The 22,302-nt window shown below is 43.4% G+C and overlaps 1 protein-coding gene across 3 annotated transcripts; it reads right to left on the reverse strand.

Moving 5' to 3' along the window:
* Positions 1 to 9,366: 9,366 nt before the first annotated feature.
* Positions 9,367 to 16,880, reverse strand: TMEM254 (transmembrane protein 254). Of its 3 annotated transcripts, none has more exons than XM_021699776.2 (4): positions 16,699 to 16,880; positions 15,176 to 15,279; positions 14,927 to 14,986; positions 9,367 to 11,022 (listed from the first exon to the last, which is right to left on the reverse strand). In XM_021699776.2, exons 1-4 carry the CDS (start codon positions 16,786 to 16,788, stop codon positions 10,902 to 10,904), a joined length of 375 nt encoding a protein of 124 aa, XP_021555451.1. In that variant the 5' UTR covers positions 16,789 to 16,880; the 3' UTR covers positions 9,367 to 10,901. The 3 variants fall into 3 exon arrangements, with proteins under 3 accessions (XP_021555451.1, XP_021555450.1, XP_044772437.1); XM_021699775.2 differs by lacking the exon at positions 16,699 to 16,880 and adding an exon at positions 16,289 to 16,403; XM_044916502.1 differs by lacking the exon at positions 9,367 to 11,022 and adding an exon at positions 11,397 to 11,454.
* Between the last annotated feature and the right edge of the window lie 5,422 nt (positions 16,881 to 22,302).

Genomic DNA, 22,302 nt, shown 5'->3' on the forward strand with positions numbered 1-22,302 from the left:
CCAAAACCAAGAGTCAGATGCTTAGCTGACTGAGCCACCCAGGCACCCCTGCAAGATTCCCTCTAATGGAGCTTCCTCTTTATTAGATCTTGTCTTTTTTGGGGTGATTTCATTTCCTGGTAGCAAGAAAATTAAGGTAAATTCATTCAACTTGGGTATTCTGAGGTCATATCAGGGGAACAGTTTCATTTCACTGAGATTTTAGAGGACTCTAGAGGGTGAGAAAATGGAAAGTTTTTCAAAATTTGGTTCTTAGCTTGATCTACCACTTACCCAGGGATGGGCCCCCCAAATCCTATGTCAGGTGTTTTGTGAAAGAGCCCGTTTTTGTCTGGAAAATCTACTCCACGGTGGGCATCTATTAAAGGAATTGACACCTAAGGAAAAGGCAAAATAAGAATATGTATTTGCTTTCATTTGCAAAATTACACACAGGAGGATAAATCAAAATTATGGTATCTGTTATGGGTAAGGATAAATAAAAGGGTAAATAAAGTGTAGATCAAAGAATAAATAAAAATAAGATTGAATTTTCCCTGTTGCCAAAAGGTAAAGAGGATCTTTTCCCCCTTCTTCTTTCTTAGAATATCCTTAAGAAAGTGTATTTGTGAATATATAATTTTTATAATATAATAATAAATATATAATATATAACATAATAATATATTTTTATTTATCAGTGTACTTATGAGTAAACGGTATTTATGAATCCTTTCCCTATCCTTTTGATATGCATATAAGCCTTATATAAAAGCTAACTAAACCTCTTCTTTTTAGGGAGGGTCTCATGGTTTTTAAATTTTATATATATATATATTTTTTAAATTAACATATAATGTATTATTTGTTTCAGGGGTACGGGTCTGTGATTCATCAGTCTTACACAATTCACAGCGCTCACCATAGCACATACCTTTTCTAATGTCCATCACCCAGCCACCCCATCCCCCCACCGCCCCTCCAGCAGCCCTGTTTGTTTTCTTTTTTTAAGATTTTATTTATTTATTTGACAGAGACATAGCAAGAGAGGGAACACAAGCAGAGGGAGAAGCAGGCTTCCCGCTGAGCAGGGAGCCCGATGTGGGGCTTGATCCTAGGACCCTGGGACCATGACCTGAGCCGAAGGCAGTCGCTTAACGACTGAGCCACCCCCTCAGTTTGTTTTCTAAGATTAAGAGTCTCTTATGGCTTGTCTCCCTCTCTGGTTTCATCTTATTTCATTTTCTTCCTCTTCCCCTATGATCCTCTGCCTTCTTAAATTCCACATATTCAGTGAGATCGTATAATTGACTTTCTCTGATCGACTTATTTTGCTTAGCATAATACCCTCTAGTTCCATCCACATTGTTGCAAATAGCAAGATTTCATTTTTTTGGTGGCTGAGTAGTATTCCTTTGTGTATATATACCACATCTTCTTTATCCATTCATCTGTCGATGGACATCTGGGCTCTTTCCATAGTTTGGCTATTGTGGACATTGCTGCTATAAACATTGGGGTGCACGTGCCCTTTCAGATCACTACATTTGTATCTTTGGGGTAAATACCCAGTAGTGCAAATGCTGGGTCATCGGGTATCTCTATTTTCAACTTTTTGAGGAACCTCCATACTGTTTTCCAGAGTGGCTGCACCAGCTTGTGTTCCCACCAACAGTGTAGGAGGGTTCCCCTTTCTCCGCATCCCCGCCAACATCTGTCGTTTCCTGACTTGTTAATTTCAGCCATTCTGACTGGTGTGAGGTGGTATCTCATTGTGGTTCTGATTTGTATTTCCCTGATGCCGAGTGATGTTGAGCACTTTTTCATGTGTCTATTGGCCATTTGGATGTCTTATTTAGAGAAATGTCTGTTCATGTGTTCTGCCCATTTCTTGCTTGGATTATTTGTTAGTTGGGTGTTGAGTTTGATAAGTTCTTTATAGATTTTGGATACTAGCCCTTTATCTGATATGTCATTTGCAAATATCTTCTCCCATTTTGTTGGTTGTCTTTTGTTTTTGTTGACTGTTTCCTTTGCTGTGCAAAAAAAGCTAACTAAGCCTCTTGACAACAGTAGTACCCAGCAATGTTTTTGCTAAAAGCCTGGAGCCAGGGCTCCTGGGTGGCTCAGTCAGTTAAGCCTCTGACTCCTGGTTTCGGCTCAGGTTATGATCTCCTGGTTGTGAGATCGAGCCCTGCGTCCAGTTCTGCACTCAGTGCGAAGCCTGCTTCAGATTCTTTCTCCCTCTTGGGGCGCTTGTGTCTGCCTTGGGCTCAGGTCCTGATCCAGGGTCCTGGGATCAAGCCCCACTTCTCCCTCTCCCTCTGGCCCTCCCAGCTTGAGTGCACTCTCTCTCTCTATCCCTCCCTAAAATGAATAAATAAAATCTTCAAGAAAGAAAAGAAAAGAAAGGCTGGAGCCATCTCTTTGAAATGTAAACCTCGGGCGCCTGGGTGGCTCAGTTGGTTAAGCGACTGCCTTCGGCTCAGGTCATGATCCCGGAGTCCTAGGATCGAGTCCCACATCGGGCTCCCTGCTCAGCAGGGAGTCTGCTTCTCCCTCTGACCCTCCTCCCTCTCGTGCTCTCTCTCATTCTCTCTCTCGCAAAAAAAAATAAATAAAAATGAAATGTAAACCTCAAGGACAATGCTCCCTTCCCCCTCCTCCCCTTCCCCTGGTCACCATGGGAGGGTTCGCCTAGGAGCCTTGTTCCAAGATGTGACTACCTGCTCATCCATAGAGATAGATGTCTTATCCTCCCTTATGATGAAGGTAATTAATATGGGTGGTCACCCCAATGACCATGTGAGTTTGGGGGGAACTATGAACGAAATACAGCACAGGGAGTTGTCGGATCCTCTTGCGAGGACTAATTGTGGTTTGTCTTGAGAATGTGTGTAGAATGGGGGGTGTTATCTGCTTGGCTGCATAGAAACGTGAGATTTCTGGGGCGCCTGGGTAGCTCAGTCGTTAAGTGTCTGCCTTCGGCTCAGGTCATGGTCCCAGGGTCCTGGCATCGAGCCCCGCATCGGGCTCCCTGCTCTGCAGGAAGCCTGCTTCTCCCTCTCCCTCTGCCCCTGCTTGTGTTCCCTCTCTCGCTGTCTCTCTCTGTCAAATAAATAAGATCTTTAAAAATAAAAAAAAAAGAAGGGTGAGATTTCTTTCTGTCTTTGCAATCTCATGCTCAGATGCACACCATAGTCTGGTTTAGAGCTTATTCAGTAATAAAATGGTTTTCTTTCTTTTCTACATTTGTGGATAGGATGTTCTGGTTTGGCAGGAGATTTCATGTTTAACTTTTCCCCCTCATGTTACCTGTAGGGAGAGGGTAGGGATGGAGAACAGAATAAGACCTCTCCAAATACATCTTTTTATATAGTTTTGCCTTTTGAAATTTGTCAATGTCTTATATATTAAAGGATGTAAGATAAAATTAACAAGGCTAGGGAAAAAGAAAGCCCTGAAATTGAATACAAATTAGCAAATGAGCCCAAAACCTAACTGAATACCAAACCAATTAATAGCATATTCACAAGGAGACAATAAATATAACTCCATAACATATGTCATAATGTATTGAAAGGATCAAATGAGTGCAAAAACAGTTTGTTGTTGGGGTGCCTGGGTGGCTCAGTGGGCTAGGCATCTGCCTTCAGCTCAGGTCATGATCCCGGGGTCCTGGGATCAAGTCCCGCATCAGGCTCCCTGCTCAGCAGGCAGTTGGCTTCTCCCTCTCCCTCTGCCCCCCCGCCCCCGCTTGTGCTCTGTCTCTTTGAAATAAATAAAATCTAAAAAAAAAAAAACTTTGTCGTAATATTGGCTGATGAACTGAACTCTTCTGAAACTATTTTGTGTGTGTTGTAGCACTGAGTGATGAAGAAAATAACTGATGTGTATTTTCACATGTATTTCACAGGGACAGGCAGGGCCCCGAGGGGTAGAATTGCAGGGACAAGCATCAGCATACACTCCTGATTAAAAAACAAAACGAAACAAAAACCTATATTCTTAAGTCTGTCCTCTGAATGATACTACCACAAAGACACCCTTGACAGCAAGGAACACACCAGATCTTAGTTTCTAAATACCTTTCTTCAATTAAATTAGGAAGCCAAACAGCTTGGAGAAATGGCTGATTCTAGGGCTAGGGTAGGAAAATCAGTTTGTTGAAAAGACTCAAAAACAGATAAGGGCATTTCAAAAGGACACAGGAACCACCTTGAAGGGCCAACTTGGAACATCAAAATAAATAATGATAGAAATGGTTTATAATATATAAAATTAAAAAGAATCCGTAAGTTCATAGTGATACCGCCAATATTAAATGAACAAATAAATGAAAAGTAGGTGGAGCAGGGAGGAAGGAAATCTCTTCTTTGCAGAATGCCCACTAATCAATGTAAAAGAAATGACAGAAATAGGAAAATCACCAGTTTATAAGTATCATGGTAAAAATTGGTTGAGGTGAGAATCATCAATGGATACTTCAACCATGGGGAACACGTGGTCCTGTGGTATTGAAGTATCAGCCCGCACACCCCGTATTAATTCAAAGGAAAGGAAGATGTCTTTAAAATGGAGAAAACCAACTTAACCAAGTAATGAAATTTAGGATCATAGATAATGGGACCAACATCCCCACATGTCTCTGAACTGATGCACTGAAAAGGACCTGGCTGTGCTCCTCCTGGAGCCTTTAACTTCAGTCTGATCACGAGGAGGCAGACAAAATTGGGGGCCATTCTGAAACATGGCTGGCCTGGGTGCTTCAAAAATGTCAGTCGTTAAAGGCTAAACAAAAACAAAAACAAAAGGCTGAGGAATGCTTCTAGATTAAAGAGCCTAAGGAAACCTGACAACTAAATACTTTGTGTGATTCTGGATGGGATCCAGGACTCTCCCACCCCCACTGTCCCAGAGGCTCTGAATGACATCATCAGCACAGTAGGGGAGATTTGAATCTGTCCTGTGTAGAGGATAATGTTCAATTTCCCGGGTGTAACAATTATGTAACACAACGCTTGTGTTCTTAGGAGATGCAGCTGAAGGTGAAGTGCCCTGGTGTCAGCAAATGCTCTCAAATGATCCAGGGGAGAAAAGGAAACAATTATATGCAGAAGGAGAAAAAGAGAGGGATAAAGCAAATATGGCAAAATGTCACTAACTGGTGAACCTGGGAGGTGAAGGGCGCATGGATGTTCTCTGTACTCATGTAACTTTTCTGAAGGCTTAAAAATGTTCAAATAAAAGCAATTATATACCCTATTTTTGTCCGTATGGCACTTGCACCTAATTCCTCAGTTCATGTGTATTTATCCCAATTATTTTCCTAAACTTATCAGTATATTTCCCCTTAAAAAGGCAACTATTTCAACTTAATGTCATGACCAGTTAACTTAACCTACTGCTCCCAGCCCACGCCGCCCACACACACAGAACCTACCTGCGTTTCTGTGAGATTGCATGTGATTGCACGTGATTGCACGTGATCCATCCGCATGGTCAAGTTTGAGCAGCACAGGATGCATCACTGGCAACCTTCCAGTAAAACTATTATTTAGTATGTTATAGTTTTACAATTGCTTTATCTAGATTATTTCATTTAAATTTACCATACTATTGTCATCCCAGCCACAGTGTGAAATTATTCTTACTCTTTTTTAATCATGAAACTGAGATCCGCAAAGGTGACAAACTTGCCTAAAATCTTGTGGCTAGAGCCAGGTTAAATGCCACACTTCAGTCTCATCAAGTAGTGTAATACTTTTAAATTGTTACTAGTTTGCTGACTGTATCATTGATGTGCATGGTGATTTAGGTAATGATTGTGCGTTATTCTCATATGTATCAGAGAAAAAGTATAATGAACAAACCAAGTGGGGCATTTCATAGTTATTCCTGCCTAGGAAGATTTTTTAAAGCGAATTATGTGTAGCGTAGACATGACTAGTGTTGTGGGGGTGGTCCCTACACGCCTGAGGTTTAGGGAATGCTTCTCTATATTATAGATGCCAATACTCTCATCTGTAGTAATGTCAAGATTTCAATTTTAGTGGCAATTTTTATTAACGAATTTCTGTTTACTAGGAACATCTCGTGCAACAGCTTGGTACAAAGAAAAAGTGAAAGTTCTTTTGTTAGATAGAAGCTAGATCTGAGCAGGGGAAAAAACGCCCTGAAGCAGAATCCCAATCCTTGAAGGGGAATGATAGAGACTAGAGCCGGAGGCAGAGACGGTGATTTAAAAAATGCTACACAGGGCGCCTGGGTGGCTCAGTTGGTTAAGCTACTGCCTTCGGCTCAGGTCATGATCCTGGAGTCCTGGGATCGAGTCTCGCATCGGGCTCCCTGCTCAGCAGGGAGTCTGCTTCTCCCTCTGACCCTCCTCCCTCTCATGCTGTCTCTCATTCTCTCTGTCTCAAATAAATAAATAAAATCTTTAAAAAAATAAATAAAAAATAAAAAATGCTACACATTGTAAGCCTGGGAGCTCAACCATCCCGCCCTGTGGCTTCCAAGACCTTGGGCCTGATAGATCAAGAGCCACACGTGCAGAACATGCGCTCTCCTCTTCCCTCTCTGTCCCAGGGTAACCCCTACACTTATAATTCATTTGCATTGCAGGTACAGCCCCATCCATGGAGAAAGGCTGCCCTGACCATTCTGGGACCAAGCTTGCAGGGTCAAAAACTTCCCCTCCCAACCTGTGGGAGGAGTTTTGCAAAAGTTTGGAGGCAGCCTCCTTTAAAGACCACCCCACTGTACTTCACAGCTCTTCCCAGCCCAGAAAGACCCAATAATATCCAATTCCTAAACAACCACTCCGAGGAACCTGTCTCCTCTCCCACTAATAAACTGCTCGGTGCTTGCTCCTTTCCTGCTGGCTGTCTTTATTGGAGCACGGAGCCCCACGTAAATCTTTTCATGGGGAATCCAAGGATCAAGACCTCCATTCATACATATGACGCAGACTCTCCCACCCCTGACGCTGTCATAAACATTTCCCTGAACAGTATCAGGGTGCCAAAGACATTTTCCCTAATCCACCTTCGTGATTCACTGCAAGCAAAAATGAGACAATCGATATACTCAACCCTATTAAAAAAGTTTAGGAGCCATCTTAAAATGTTTATAGAAATTACAAATATGGGAGACAACAGCTGGGTGGCTCGGTCACTTACACATCTGCCTTCGGCTCAGGTCATAATCCCAGGGTCCTGGGATCCCCCATCAGGCTCCTTGCTCAGCGGGGAGCCTGCTTCTCCCTCTCCCTGCTGCTTACCCCTGCTTGTGTATTCTTGCTCTCTAACAAATAAATTTAAAAAGAAATTACATATACAGTATTTTGAATACGATTTTCAAGTATCCACTGTGGAATCAGGATAGATCTCTTCTTCATAGAGAAATGTGAAATAATTACAGTCTCTGTAATTATAAAGAGAGAACTGATAGAGAACAGTTAATTCCCAATTTGATGTGGATAAGCAGTCTTGCAGCGAGAGGTCTCACACCTTTACAAATATATTACTCAGCTGCCCTACTAGCATCTTTTTGCCTGTGCCAATCAAGTAATGGGATAAATGATATTTATGCGAACCGAAGAGCTTTGATTAACAAGGCTCCAGGAAGGGCCCGGGCAAAGATAAAAATGTGACTGCACTGTGTTCTCTAATCTCAACGGCAGGTTCTCCAACTTTTTTGTTTGTTTTCAGGCCCTCCGTGTAAATACGTAGGGCTCTCAAAACAAGTTGTTTTGTTCAAGAACCTCTTTACACATCTGGAACATGACCTCTTAAGCCCAAGCCTTGTTTTAAAACCATGGCTTAAAAAACATGTTTAGATGTGGATTGCATGGGGTCCTGAACAAGCGGGATGTTTATGAGGAAACACTGCACACTGGCCCGTTACTGTTGAAATGCTGAGGTCATTAGTTGTGGGTTTTTCCAGGAGTCCTTTTTTGTTCTTCCAAACTGTACGTGCTCCTGACATCTTCAGGGTAGGGGCAGGAGGTAAGAAAACAGTTTATAGTTTGTCTGCCTTCCACGGTTGCTTCCATCGAGAGGCTTCTGGCTTTTTCTCATCTGAACTCAACAAAGATGTTTCTCCCATGTCACCATTACAGCTTCAGCACGAAGACGATGTCTCCATTTTTCTGTTCTTTTTTGCTTCACAGACTTAACTTCTACGCTCCTAGGCTGCGGAGGATGGGAGAAACACAAGATCCAGTTGGAGTCTGGCCTCTGTGTGATGCGGGGTTACTTCACCTTGATGGGATGCAGTTTATGGGGCTATAAAATGACCCTCACCATTTGCTGTAAGTCATGATAGGATTTTATACTTTTGGCATTTAAAAAGTAAAAATACTCCTCTCACTTGCTGCATTGACTGTATCAGATGCTGAATGAAATATAAATAAAAACGAAAGGAAGACAAATCCTACAATGAAAGGAGACACTCATGTCCACCCATGACTCAGTGTGCGTGGAGTGAGGTGGGCCCCTGGCAACTCTATTAGCATAAAGAGGGGCAATAGGCCCTACAATTAGGGCATTCTACATTATCAATGAAAAAAGCCTTGATATACATATATATATATTAAGATTTTATTTATTTGGGGCACCTGGGTGGCTCAGTCGTTAAGTGTCTGCCTTCGGCTCAGGTCATGATCCCGGGGTCCTGGGATCGAGCCCCGCGTTGGGCTCCCTGCTCCGCGGGAAGCCTGCTTCTCCCTCTCCCACTCCCCCTGCTTGTGTTCCTGCTCTCGCTAGCTTTTTTTTTAAAGATTTTATTTATTTATTTGACAGAGAGAGACACAGCGAGAGAGGGAACACAAGCAGGGGGAGTGGGAGAGGGAGAAGCGAAGCAGGCTTCCCGCTGAGCAGGGAGCCCGATGCGGGGCTCGACCCCAGGATCCTGGGATCATGACCTGAGCCGAAGGCAGACGCTTAACCACTGAGCCACCCAGGTGCCCCAAAAGCCTTGATTTTTGAACTGTTCAAACAGTTCTATAATAGAATCTACTTGGAAAAAAGTAGAATCAAATGTGTGACAATATAACAAAATGGACATACAAAAAAGCATTTGAATAGAGAAGACAATTCACAGCATTTATTCAAGTTAATTCATTTCATTCAATAATCTGCCATATTGTTGCCGTCACCGTTAATATTACTGTCATTACTATTTCTCTTTCGAGAGGACCATGCTTTTAAAAAATCTGGGCTGGATTTCCATGATGTTTAACTCGATGATTAAAAATTTTTTTCTCGGGCAGCTGGGTGGCTCAGATGGTTAAGCATCTGCCTTCGGCTCAGGTCATGATCCCAGGCTCCTGGGATCGAGTCCCGCATCGGGCTCCCTGCTCCTTGGGAGCCTGCTTCTCCCACTGCCTCTCTCTCTCTGTCTCTCATGAATAAATAAATAAAATCTTTAAAAAAAAAAAAAAATTTTTTTTCTCTACTAAAAGGCAACCCCTTCATGACAAGAGAAACAGGAAAAACTGAGATATAGTTGTAGAAAGTCATCTCCACCAGAAACAATTCATAGCCCATAATCTTTCAGGGTTGTACTTTTACTTGCAGTCTCTTTTTGGGGCGAAGGGGCTGTCTCTCCCATAAATGTTTGCTTAACATAGAGAACGTGCCCTACTGCATCATAGAAGGAAAATAAGGTCTAGTCCCTAGAGAACTAGGGACTGCCTAGGTGGTCCTCCAAGAAAGGAGCCCTAATGGCTCCTAGGTGACAGTCACTCTGCCAAGGTCGGGGGACAGAGTCAGTGACCCTCCTGCCCTGACCAGTCACTAGGAAAAAGGTCTAGTCAGGTGAATGGGAGAGGTAGTCACTAGCTTCCAGTTAGGATCTCTGGCTCAGGAACATCTGTGTTTAAGTAAGCTGGAGCTGGAGGGAGATGTTACAGAGTCTGGAGAAAATGACTAAGAATAGGCAGGTGTGAAAAAGACACAGGTTTCCTACCAGGGGACCCACAGGAAGGGGGTACCACCAGTCAAGGGCAGTTCTGGGCTCTTCTTTGAGAAGAGACTACACTGAGTGGGTCCTGCAGTTTCCAGATAACAACTGGAACGATAATGAACGAATGGCAAGCTAATTCAGTTTCGGTCTGTGGTTCAGAAAACACTGACAGAACACCTGTGTGCAAGGCAATGGCACATGTGCTGAAAACAAAAATCAAGCTAAGATGTGGTCCTGACCGGAAGCAGCCATCTAGCAGTGGCCATCAGACCCCTGCACACCACAGTGCTGTGTCCTCGGGGCTGAGGGGAGGGCAGGATGGCTTCTGGCTGGCTCTATCAGGGAAGACGTTCCCGATCCTCTCCTCTAGGTACTCAGCGTGTCCTCTGTGCCTCTAGGGTACTGCTCGGCCTGGCCCATTCCAGGCACTTGCTTATCTTATCTTTCTTGGTGTGTGAGAAATGGAAGTCGGAGAGGATAAGATCCTGCTTCCCAGGTGCCTAGTGTACGTGGAATTGATGTGTTGGGGAAATGTCACTCTGTCTTGGTTCAGAAAGGTGGAAAAAATTGGGGAAAAGGAGAGCTAAGATGGGGTGGTAAGGGTAAGGTGTCTTAGTCAGAAGGTGGGAGCAAAGTTATACCAACAAGCAGTTTTAGTACACAGCTTAAACCAGATGATACAAGGAGCACCACCATGGCCAAGGACCTCAAGCAGGTAGCTTGGAAGCCCTCGGCCAAACAGGTTAGTCTGCAGAACTGGGAAGCTTAAATCCTTTCCTATCATCTAGTCAAGCTCAACCAGAGCGTATGAAAGAATAATGAATAACTAGAGGGTCTTAAATTTCTGGAAAGGAGAAAGATCAAGTAAACTCAGCATCCCCTAGCATCTCCCCCACCCCCAAAACAGTGAAGTTGAATGTCAAAAGTGTAAAGAAAGCTTTTGGATATCTTCTTTAAGTTTGTTTTTGGCGTTTTGGTCTGTAAGCTATCAAGATGGAGAGAGATGCTATTCCAAAGAGATAAGTTTGTAGGAACCAGAGTAGTTGAGCCCGACCATCCGTGATGCCTTTAGACCTAAAAAAAACAAAAAGAAAAACTTAGCCACCAGAATTTTAATGTTATGGTTTCATAAGAGTTATTGTCTTCCATTAAAAAAACTGTATTCCTTCTACTTTCATTAGGTTTATTTTGCCATTTTCCTCCAGCTTCTTAATTCACATGGTTTATTTTCATTTTTTTGTGTGTGCATTTAGGACAGTACCCTCTTCCCTCAGATGCAGTGTGGCTACTGCCCAGGGCACGGTATTATAAAACCATTTCTCGTGAGGCTTTGAAGAGCAGATAGGGTTAAAAAGCTCCAGCACCAGGATGGCTTTAGAGGAAGTGTTTTGAAGGTAGAACAAATGTAAATCCCAGCTTGCCAACAACTAGCTGTGACGCTGGGCAAGTCACTCATTCTCTCTGAGAATCTGTTTCCTCCTCTGAAAAACAGGAATATCAGGGCGCCTGGGTGGCTCAGTCAGTTAAGTGTCTGCCTTCAGCTCAGGTCATGATCCCAGAGTCCTGGGATTGAGCCCCTCCTCGGGCTCCCTGTTCAGCCAGGGGTCTGCTCCTCCCCCTCCCCGCCTCCCCTTTGTGCTCTCTCTCTAATAAATAAATAAAAATCTAAAAAAAAGAATAGGGATATCAGTATTTATCTCAGCAAGTTTTGAGATGATTTATGAAATAACATACACAAAGTATTTAGTAAAGGCCTGGCACATAGTAATAATAAACACTTGCTGCAGTCATTCAAACTAAACTGCTTAAAACAAAGCTCAAAAGAAAATGACCCAATTGAAGTGAATGGCTTGCTAGTCTCATCAGTATATAAAGAAGTCTCATGTGGATGACTTCTAATTTAAAACAAAATTTAGAAACAGTGTATGTAAAAATGATATAATTTTCCACACTAACAGATTAAAGGAGAAAAATCATACGATCATCTGGATAAATGCAGAAGCATTTGAAAAATTACAGCATCCATTCTGAATACAAGCTCTCAGCAAACTCAGAAATAGGATAGAACTTCCTTATTCTGATAAAGGAGGTCTACATGACCTAGAAAAAACTTCAGGCAAAATGTTGAAAGCTTTTCCTTTTTCAGCAACAACGGAAGGGCCAAGATGTATGGGAAATTCATGTTCATGCAGTATTACTTATAATAATAAAAGTGAGAGACTTAAAAGTCTATCAGAGGGGGGATTTGTGAAATACACTAAGGCACATCCACATAATAGAATAGTATGCACCAATAAAGTGATGAGGTAAATTCATAGGTACAGACATGGGAAAATAGGCATATGTGACAATGGAAAAATTTATAGAAGAGTTTACATCTATATGTACATATACTATGGTGGCTATGAAGTCAAACATATAGTCCAATCTAATTTCTGGTTAAAAGGAATTCACCAATTCCTTTTTATTGCTGAATAGTGTGATTTGGGAGGCTACAAATGTACATTCACTTAAATGTATTCATTCACTCATAATTCAAAAGGGGTATCTGTTCTGATGTAGAGTGACAAGTAATATACCACAACATACGAGACCATAAAGAAATGATTTCAAAAGCACAGTAATAGTAACCTAAGCTCTCTACACCTGCTCTCCCTTCCCCTTTTCTAAAAAAATTATTTATTTGAGAGAGAGAGATAGTGAGAGAGAGCATGAGCAGCGGGGAGAGGGAGAAGCAGACTCCCCACAGAGTAGGGAGCCTGATGCAGAACTCGATCCCAGGACCCTGGCATCATGACCTGAGCCGAAGTCAGTCGCTTAACCGACTGAGCCACCCAGGCACCCCTCCCTCCACCCTTCAAAGACCTGGACAGCAAGATGTTAAATTCGAGTCCTTTGGTTTTATTTAGAGGCTCCAAATGCTACAAGAGAACAGGTGTCAAATAATGGTGTCCGTGGGGTTAGACCACACACATCCAAGCTAAGATTTCACTGTGAGGCTGAGGGACATTGCAAAGAGGTACTAGTGCTGTGGCATTTCCTGTTGTAAGTCAAGTTCAAAGAACAACATCAACAAAACCACCTGGAGAGCTTGACCTAAGTCCCCTGGAATTTGGGGGAAAAGATTAATATCTGATTCTAAAGTTTAAAGACTCAGGTATAGCTTACCTGATGGGAGATCAAAGATACACAGCTGCAGTGAGAACTGCATGTACTTGTGGATTTATCCCACTGGAGGGATGAGGAAGCTGTTACTGTGAGCCATCCGATCTGCTGGAAGGCCACAGGCACGGTGGGCTTAAAAGGGACCCTGTCCAGAGGCCCTAACTGAAGGATAGAAGAGATCTCAGTAAAAGAAAAATTCCCTCCAGGGGTGCCTCGGTGGCTCAGTCGGTTAAGCGTCTGCCTTTGGCTCAGGTCATGATCTCAGGGTCCTGGGATCGAGCCCCGCATCGGGCTCCCTGCTCAGCGGGGAGCCTGCTTCTCCCTCTCCCTCTGCCGCTTCCCCTGCTCATGCTCTCTTGCTCTCTCTGTCAAATAAAGAAACTCTTAAAATAAAAAAAAAAGAAAGAAAGAAAGAAAAAGGAAGAGGAATCGGCCAGGGGCAGGCTGGAGGAAGCATCTGAAGGAACCATCAAAGGGACTACAGAAGGGGGATCCCTAGTGATGGCTGGCTTCTCAAAACTCCACCAGGGCCCCCTGGAGAAAAAAAGCGAACAGCAGGTATGCGACATCCATAGCTGCCAGCTGCCCGACCACATGGCAGACTGTGCCCTGTTTCCCCTAACTGCTGTCCCCTCAACAGGCCATAAGCAGCTGTTGCTAGCAAATAGGAAAAGGAGGTGGCCTGAGAGAGAAGCCACCAACTGTACTCTCTTCCCCACAGCAGGCTCCTGAGCCCCAGCTGCATGAGGGACTTAGGGACCAGTTTATGCTTTTAATAAACAGCCTGGACTAGACTGGAGGGTATCAGATAGTGACTGGGAAACCTAGGGAAGTGCTTTGGATTTCATCCGGGGCTACGGTGGGAGGCAGACCACAACCCACAGGGTAAGAAGACCTGGAAAGGGGTTGAGAGAGAACAGAGCTGCTTTCCGCTCCTCTCCTAGATAGGCCAGCTTGTTTCCTAAACCAGAAGATAGATAGAGTAACATCATCTCTTTAAAGCACTTAGCAAGTACCTGGCATAGTGTACGCTCAATAAATATTACTTTTATTTTAAAACATGGTTGTTATAAGGTATCTTATTTCTCCCTTTTAGAAGTAATACAACAGTAATAGAGGTGATAGTTCATCTTGACCAGAAGTTAACTGCAAAGTAATCTGGCATGACTGTAACCACCTCTTCATGACACCATACTGTCTGTACGTGCTTACATGAAGTACTAATGTCAGGAGAATCTTTCCTAGGGCCCGCACACAGTATTAACTTACACTGGCACCTGCTGAGTAGGGTCGAACTGAGAGGTTTTCTAACTTGCAGTGCATCCCAGAATTGTTTGGGGAGCTTGAAAAAAAGAACAGATTCCCATTTCAGAGGCCAGGCCTACCGAATCAGGATCTCTGGGTCTGGACACCAGACATGTATATTTCAAAAAGCTCCTCGGGTGATTCAGTTGTGAAACTAGGATTGAGAATCATCGGCTTACGTCAATAAATTGGCTCTTTTTCAAAATACAAGGCAACCCCCAAATCTTTTGCTATAGGTGGAGCTATACAGAGAATTTTTTTTTAATGAGAAAAATCATCTAAATCAAGTAGTTAAATAATTAACTAACTAACACAAATGAAATGAATCCATTAATTAAATAGTTACCAAGTATTCCTTCGGAGCTAGGCTCAGTATTAGGTGTGGAGATTCAACTCTACCCTGAGAATGTTCTCGGCCTACAAACCCATGAATTATTTAAATGTGGCTACTCTCAACTTATATTAGATACGAAGAGAAAAACGCTAAAGCACTATTAAACACACTTACTTGCACAAAACCATGGCGTACAAGGACTCTCCCAAGTGAATCAGCCAGGCAAGCCAATACCTAAAACAAAAGTCAGCCTAGTTTAAGGTGATGGTTATCTGCTGATGAAATCTAACACAGAAACCTCAATACCTTAATGTGAACCAGCAACACTCTAAGGTGTCTAAAGGCAAGTAAGTGCAGGCCTTCCAGATCTACAGTGGAACTGGAGCTGCAGGGTCCACATCCCATTTCCAGAGCCCTGCTTACCCATTGTGCAGGAGGGTATGATGATGGTCCACCAAGTACTGAGTGAAGAGGCCCAGAGGCCCGAGGCTCTGATAAGGGATACTCTGAGGCCAGAAGACAACCCACTGCAAGAGAACCAGAGGCACAGAATACCTATTAAGTCACTTAAATCAGCAAATGTTTATTTTTGAGAGAGACTACGAAACAATCCCGATTCTACAAGAAAAACCAGAGACCACAGAATCTCTGAACTAAGTCATCTGGGCTTCCATTCTCCACTTCTGTTTTCTTTTCCTTTTTTTAAAAAAAGATTTTATTTATTTATTTGACACAGAGACACAGCGAGAGAGGGAACACAAGCAGGGGAAGTGGGAGAGGGAGAAGCAGCCTTGAGGACCCTGGGATCATGACCTGAGCCGAAGGCAGCCACTTAACAAGTGAGCCACCCAGGCGCCCCTCCACTTCTGTTTTCTAAAAGCTATTCCAGTGGGAGATCTATGTGGAGGAAGCTATGTGGTTATCAGACTCAGTGCCCAGACGGGATGACTTCTATTCTTAGTGAATTCCACCAAAAACATTATTTTATACAGATTATTAATAAGCTTTAAGTTTCTGTGCCCTGGCTAGCTTCTTTACTGCAGAGGCTATGGCTTGAGCCAAACCCCCCACTTAATTTAGAATCCTTTTTCCTTCTTTCATTTTTCCTACATCTAAAACTGGGAATGATCCACTTCCCAGAGCTGGAAAATAAGTACATCAAGTTTGTGAAGTGCTAATAGCAACTACTTAATCACATTAGGTTTTTGTAATCTGATCAACTTTCCCTTAGTCTCTATGCTGTAATCTCTGCCAGCTTAGGTTTTTCTGAGAATTAAGTGCCAACAGGCCCAAAACTTATTGTACCATTCATGTCTCAGCCAAGAGCAGTACTACCTCTCCCATTATGTCTTATGCATCTAAGATTTAAATAAAGCATAAAATATCACTGCACCCTCCAAAAAGGAACGGAAGGGGCAGCACTTGCCAGCTCCATAATATTCCAATTTAAATAATAAGACCTCGCTACCAGGGCGCCTCTCGCCCTACGAGGGCCCGGCGGCCAAGAGAGATGCACCGCCTCGCCCCACGCCTCACCGCGAAATAGCCCAGTGCCAGGATGGTGACCAGCGAAGGCAAACATCTGGCCGTACGGAAGTAGGCGGAAGCAGCCCTGCCGGCCTCCGACTTCGTCACCACCATCTTGAAAGATCTACACACTGAGTCTTGGGATGGGGAGCCGTACCCGCCCCCGCCCCCATACCGAGAAAGCCTGGGTAACTCGTTTCTCGAGACCGTGGGCAGAGGCGAAAGGCGCAGGCAGACAAGTGCGCCTGCGTCTGCTTCCGGGGCCTGCTCCCCTCCCCGTGGGCTCCGGGCGCGCAGAGCCGGCCTGCGCCTGCGCGACCCCTCCGGCCGGCTGACCCGGGTCCTGCGCTGGGGGGCGGGGGCGGGGGCGCGGTGCTCGCTCTCCTCGCGGGGCTGCACTCCGCTGCCGCTGCCCTTACCGTGTAATACCCAAAGGAGAGGGTGATGACGGTGAACCAGAACAGACTGGCCCTCTGGAAGTACGCATTATCGCCTGCTGCCGTCCCCATCGTTGCGGCACACCCCGGAGAACCTGCGACCGGGCGCTCCGCTGCGCGCGGGGTGGAGGCGGGACGGGGCTCCGGCGAGCGCTCCTCCCTGCTTCCTCCTCCTTCCCGGCACCCGGAAGCACCTGCGGGTTCGGGAACTCCGGCAGCGGGGCTCGCTGGGCTCTGGCCTTCTGGGCTAGTCGCATCTCACAGGGGAGACCCGCTCTGTGAGTGGCTCTTTGCCGGGCTTATGAGAACGGTGTTGGAATAGGTGGTGCTTTCCGCCTACAATAACCGCGAGTCCAAGGAAAGTGATGCTCTTCCTCTTCGTTAGTGAAGATGTATGGAACCATACTGCACAGCACTTATGAGCAGGGACTGTGGAATAGATGACCTGGGTTTAAGTCCCAGCTCTGCTACTCATTTTTGGCCTAAGCCTGTACCAGTCACTGTTAAACAACAAAAATTCAGCTTAGTAATTTGAAAGATCAAATTGGCTTTATTGAAGGGTTCATGAATAGGGGCAGCACCCATCTAGCAAGTAGAAAGGAGCTCAGCTGAGCTGCGGAAAAGGAAAGTTTTTTTGTTTTTTGTTTTGTTTTGTTTTGTTTTGTTTTTTTTTTTTTTTTTTTTAAAGATTTTATTTATTTATTAGAGAGAGAGCACATGAGAGGGGGAAGGGTCAGAGGGAGAAGCAGACCCCCCGCTGAGCAGGGAGCCTGATGTGGGACTCGATCCCGGGACTCCAGGATCATGACCTGAGCCGAAGGCAGTCGCTTAACCAACTGAGCCACCCAGGCGCCCTTGTTTTTTTTTAATAAAGGCAGAGAGAGGGCATAAAAATAGGAATTTATTAGCAAGGATTGCGTTGCTTTAGGCAATGTCGCCCAGGTAAAGGGTAAGGGGTCTATCTGGGGATTACCTCCAGGTGTTGACCAAGAAATTCTGGTGATTGGTTAAAGGTTACATAAGTGGGGGGTGGGGGGGGAGTGGAGAATGAAACTGCAGTTAGGTTAGGTATTAAGTCTTAATATGGGGCCTTAGTATGAGGTGTGGAATATTTCCATAACTTCTTCAGTTGACATGGGAAGGTTCTCTTTCCTCATTTTTTTACATGAGTGTGTTGGGCTATGTTTTATTTATTTCTTTATTTTTACATTTGCTTTTAACTCCAGCCTTTCTTTCTTTCTTTCTTTCTTTCTTTCTTTCTTTCTTTCTTTCTTTCTTTCCTTCCTTCTTTCTGTCTAACAATTTTGTTTATTTGTCAGAGAGAGAGAGCACAAGCAGGCAGAGGGAGAAGAAGGCTCCCCACTGAGCAGGGAGCCCGATGTGGGACTCTATCCCAGGAACCTGGGATCATGACCTGAGCTGAAGGCAGGCACTTAACTGACTGAGCCTCTCAGGCATCCCTGGGCTATGTATTAAAGAATTAATACCAGAATAGGTGACACTGTCCATTTCCCAGATAAACCATAGTGCCTGTCAGTATTTGGGTTACCAGTCCTAAACAGTTTTTCTTAGTTCTAATTTCTTCTCGTCACACTAACTTACTGGTTCTCATCTCTCTCTAAATATCTCTGCTTTCTCAGCTTCCTTTTACTTTTTGTCCCCTAGATACAGGTTTTTCCTATGATCTTCTCTCTGTATTTGTAGTACCTTTGAGATTCAATTTTTGCCTCCATCTGGATGACTAAAACAATGTCTCCAGCCTTACCCTCCCCCCACTTTCCTGCTGGTCATCTTTACGAGGTGTCACACCCACACTTCAAAGACAAGTCCACTTTTATCCGCAGAGTCAGTCCTCACCAAGGCTGCCCTGATTATGTTAACATTGATTTCCTTCTTTGAGGAACCCAGACTCCCTCTCTTTGGTTGCCTTCATATCTAGTCAGCTGCCAAGAGTTCTATTGATTAACATTACTTCTCATCCTTTTGGATTAAACCATGGCTTAATTTCTGTCCTCCTTGGGTCATTCCTTCCTGTGTTCTACTGATGTGGGAAACAAAGGCAGAAGAAAAATTATTAAAAAAATTATTAAATTTCCTCACTCCATTGACGAGTCCTGGCAACAGGCAGAGTGACATTCCTCTAGGAAGTCAGCTGCCTCCATGTTGATACTTTGCTAAGAGCAAATCTTAGCCTGACCTCAGGATCCTGTGAGTCTACTTTAACATACAAAAACTCCTTTGGAAACTTCTTTATCTCTGTCCCCCAAGATACAGGTTAACAATTATCCTCCAAGCATAGGACCCACTGATATATATCTGAAGGGTCTCATGACAGAGTTTTTACTAAATAGTAATAAATGACCTTTCCCTAATAATAGCTAGCCCCTTCAGGGTCCTGAAAACCTTTCCAAAATACCTTGGAGGCTTGTGCTGTCCCTAACCCCCTCCCAACTTGAAGGTATATAATGGCCCACCCTCTTGATCCCAGTGCAGCTCTTTCTGCCCACAGGTCCTGTCTCTGTTCTTTAATAAAACCATATTTTGCACTGAACATGTCTCAAGAATTCTTTATTGCCGGGCACCTGGGTGGCTCAGTTGGTTAAGCGACTGCCTTCGGCTCAGGTCATGATCCTGGAGTCCCTGGATCGAGTCCCGCATCGGGCTCCCTGCTCAGCGGGGGGTCTGCTTCTCCCTCTGACCCTCTTCCCTCTCGTGCTCTCTGTCTCTCATTCTCTCTCTCTCAAATAAATAAATAAAATCTTAAAAAAAAAAAAAGAATTCTTTATTGCCCTTCGGCTCTGGACCCCAACCATTTCCTACATCACCACCACTTTCCCCCCCACATGCACTCCCTTTATCAAATTCGACCTACAGTTCTCTACAAAGTACAGTTCTCACCAAACCCTAACCTTACCAAAAGTTTTCAAGAACTTCCCTCATTTTAGGCTATTGTTTTTCTATTGTTTTTCAGTATTTCTCTCCTGGTGTTAAATTTGCAGTGAGGGAGATACAGGAGAAATAACTCATGTTACGATAGAAGTTGTTGAAGAGGCAAAATGGCTAGGGTCAAAGGAAGCTAGGTTTTAACTTCATATCTTCCACCTCCATGGTCTGAGCCCAGCAAGTTACTAAGTGCCCTGTGCCTCCCCTCCCCACACCCCTGATTATGGTGGGGAAGAGTGGTACAGCCATGACCGAAGGGCCCTACCATTAGACTATCATGCCACATAAGGAATCCAGATGAAGGTATCAGGAGAGCTTCAGTCAAATGTGAGTAGTTTATGTCAATCCATGAAGAACCCACAGTCAACTGGAGATGTCAGCTGGAGATTCAAAAGGATTTTGTCTTTTCTAACTCACCCCCTTCACATGTGACATGGGTAGCTAAAGTCTTCATCCTCCACTTGTCCTATGTTGCCATCCCCTCTGGGTTGGCAAAGAAATCTCTCACCCTTTATACTTTCTCTCTCCTTTGGATGGACTAGTACCTACACATTGAAGAAGATATGGGAGGGCGCCTGGGTGGCTCAGTTGGTTGAGCGACTGTCTTCGGCTCAGTTCATGAACCTGGAGTCCGGGGATCGAGTCCTGCATCGGGCTCCCTGCAGGGAGCCGCTTCTCCCTCTGACCCTCCTCCCTCTCCTGCTCTCTATCATTCTCTTTCTCTCTCTCAATAAATAAATAAATAAAAATCCTTAAAAAAATTATTAAAAAAAAGAAAATATGGGAAAAGAGTTTGACAACCTTTGAGAGAAGGGAAAGAAACTTATTAGCAAAATATTAAAAACCATAGAGGGAAAGATAGAAATGTTAACTGCATCTAAATTAAAAACTTCATTCTTATGAGTGGCGCCATAAATCTGAAAAACTTGGAAGAAGCAATGCTTCAATATATATCATCAACAAATGAGTAAAGGGCATGAATCAGACATCCTTAAAAGAGAAATCTTGAATGGCCAAGAAACATGAAAAGATGCTCAACCTTAATGGCAATGGGGATGTGCAAAATAAAGCTCAATAAGATACTATTTTTTCCCATAAGATTGGCCTACCAGGTATTAAGATACACTAAAAAGAACTATAATAATCTAGAACATCTGATATTTGAAACCCAAATCAAATCAATGGAAAGTGATACTTCAGAGATAGCTCTGACATATATCAAACCATTTACTTTATGTTAAAGGTAACATTTAAAATTAAGGAGGAAAAAAATGGACTATTCATTAAATTAGGATGACTGGTTATCTATTTGGGGAAATTCTCTTTTTAAACTCTACTCTCCTCCCTATACAAATACACAAATACTGCAGTATCATGAAGTACAGAGACAGTAGTATCCCAGGGAGTGTGGTGAGATGAGTGAGCATGGGCTGATAAAGCAACATCCCCCATAGTCTCCTAGGATTACCATCGGGAGGGGAATCTGAACATTTGGGATCTAGATAGAGCATTGTGTGTCCTGAGAATTAGAAGCAATTTGTTGTTGCAAGAAGGAACATTGCGAAGTTGAGTGAAGGAAGGTAAGTCTGGAAAGGCAGGTAGGGTCCTGATCATCAATGGCATTAGGTGTCAAACTGAGGAATTTTGAGCCCTTTGGCAAGATAAGTCTGTGAAGATTTTTTTTTTTTTTAGATCAGTGGAGTGAAAATGGTATACATTGGATGGAAGTAAAATTGGAAGCAGGGGAATCAGGGAAGTTGAAAGGTAAAGTAGCATAATGGGGATGGAGAAAAGGTTCCATCGTTCATTCAAATAGTCAGTAAATATTTCTGAAGACCCGTTTGGTGTCGAGCACAGTGCTAGGCCCTGGATATAATGGTGAACAAGACAAATGCAGTCCAGGTGGGGACAGTGTAATTCTCTGACAACAGGCAAATCAATAAAGACTTAATTGAGGCCCCATAACTTAACCTTTTGACCAACTGACCATTTTGACCTTAAAATTTGATATCGTATATTCAGGGGTTGCAAACAGAGATGTCCTCGGGCCATAAATTAACAAATGAATGAAGGGGGCAGAGAGAATGCAGTAGGGTGTGGTAAAGCTGGGTGGGGGGTGGGGGGAAGGAGGGTGTGTTTGTCCTGCCTACAAATCTTCAAAGGATGCTGATGATTGCTGCTGATTTGATTTTGTGCAGGATCTTGGCCTATGGGACTCTGATTTTTAATTTTCTTTCAAATATTTATTTATTTATTTTTATTCTTTCAGTGTTTAAAATTTTATTTTATTTTTTTATTATTTATTATCTCTTTATTCAAATTCCATTTTAGATTTATAGAAGAGCTGAGCAGATATTTCTTAGAGTTTTATATATTCACCCCACATCCTCCACCTTCATACACAGTTCCCCTATTATTAATATCTTACATTTGTATGGTCCACTCATTAAAATTAATGAATTAATATTGATGCATTATTTTTAAATTTAAATTCAATTAATTAACATATAACATATTATTGGTTTCAGAGGTAGAGGTCAGTGATTGATCAGTCTTATATAATACCCAGTGCTCATTACAGGGACTCTGATTTTTTTTTTAATTTTATTTATTTATTCAACAGAGAGAGAGAGAGACAGCGAG

The sequence above is a fragment of the Neomonachus schauinslandi genome, chromosome 6 (genome assembly GCF_002201575.2).
Source record: "Neomonachus schauinslandi chromosome 6, ASM220157v2, whole genome shotgun sequence".
In the NCBI taxonomy this organism is placed as follows: domain Eukaryota; kingdom Metazoa; phylum Chordata; class Mammalia; order Carnivora; family Phocidae; genus Neomonachus; species Neomonachus schauinslandi.

Bases quoted from the DNA above. Each gene is read 5' to 3' on its own strand.
- TMEM254 (XM_021699775.2), bottom strand. From the start codon at position 16,393: ATGGTGGTGACGAAGTCGGAGGCCGGCAGGGCTGCTTCCGCCTACTTC. The intron at 15,280-16,288 runs GTGAGGCGTGGG...GTTCTCTTGCAG, and splicing joins TGGCACTGGGCTATTTCGCG to TGGGTTGTCTTCTGGCCTCA. The intron at 14,987-15,175 runs GTAAGCAGGGCT...CTTTTGTTTTAG, and splicing joins CATACCCTCCTGCACAATGG to GTATTGGCTTGCCTGGCTGA.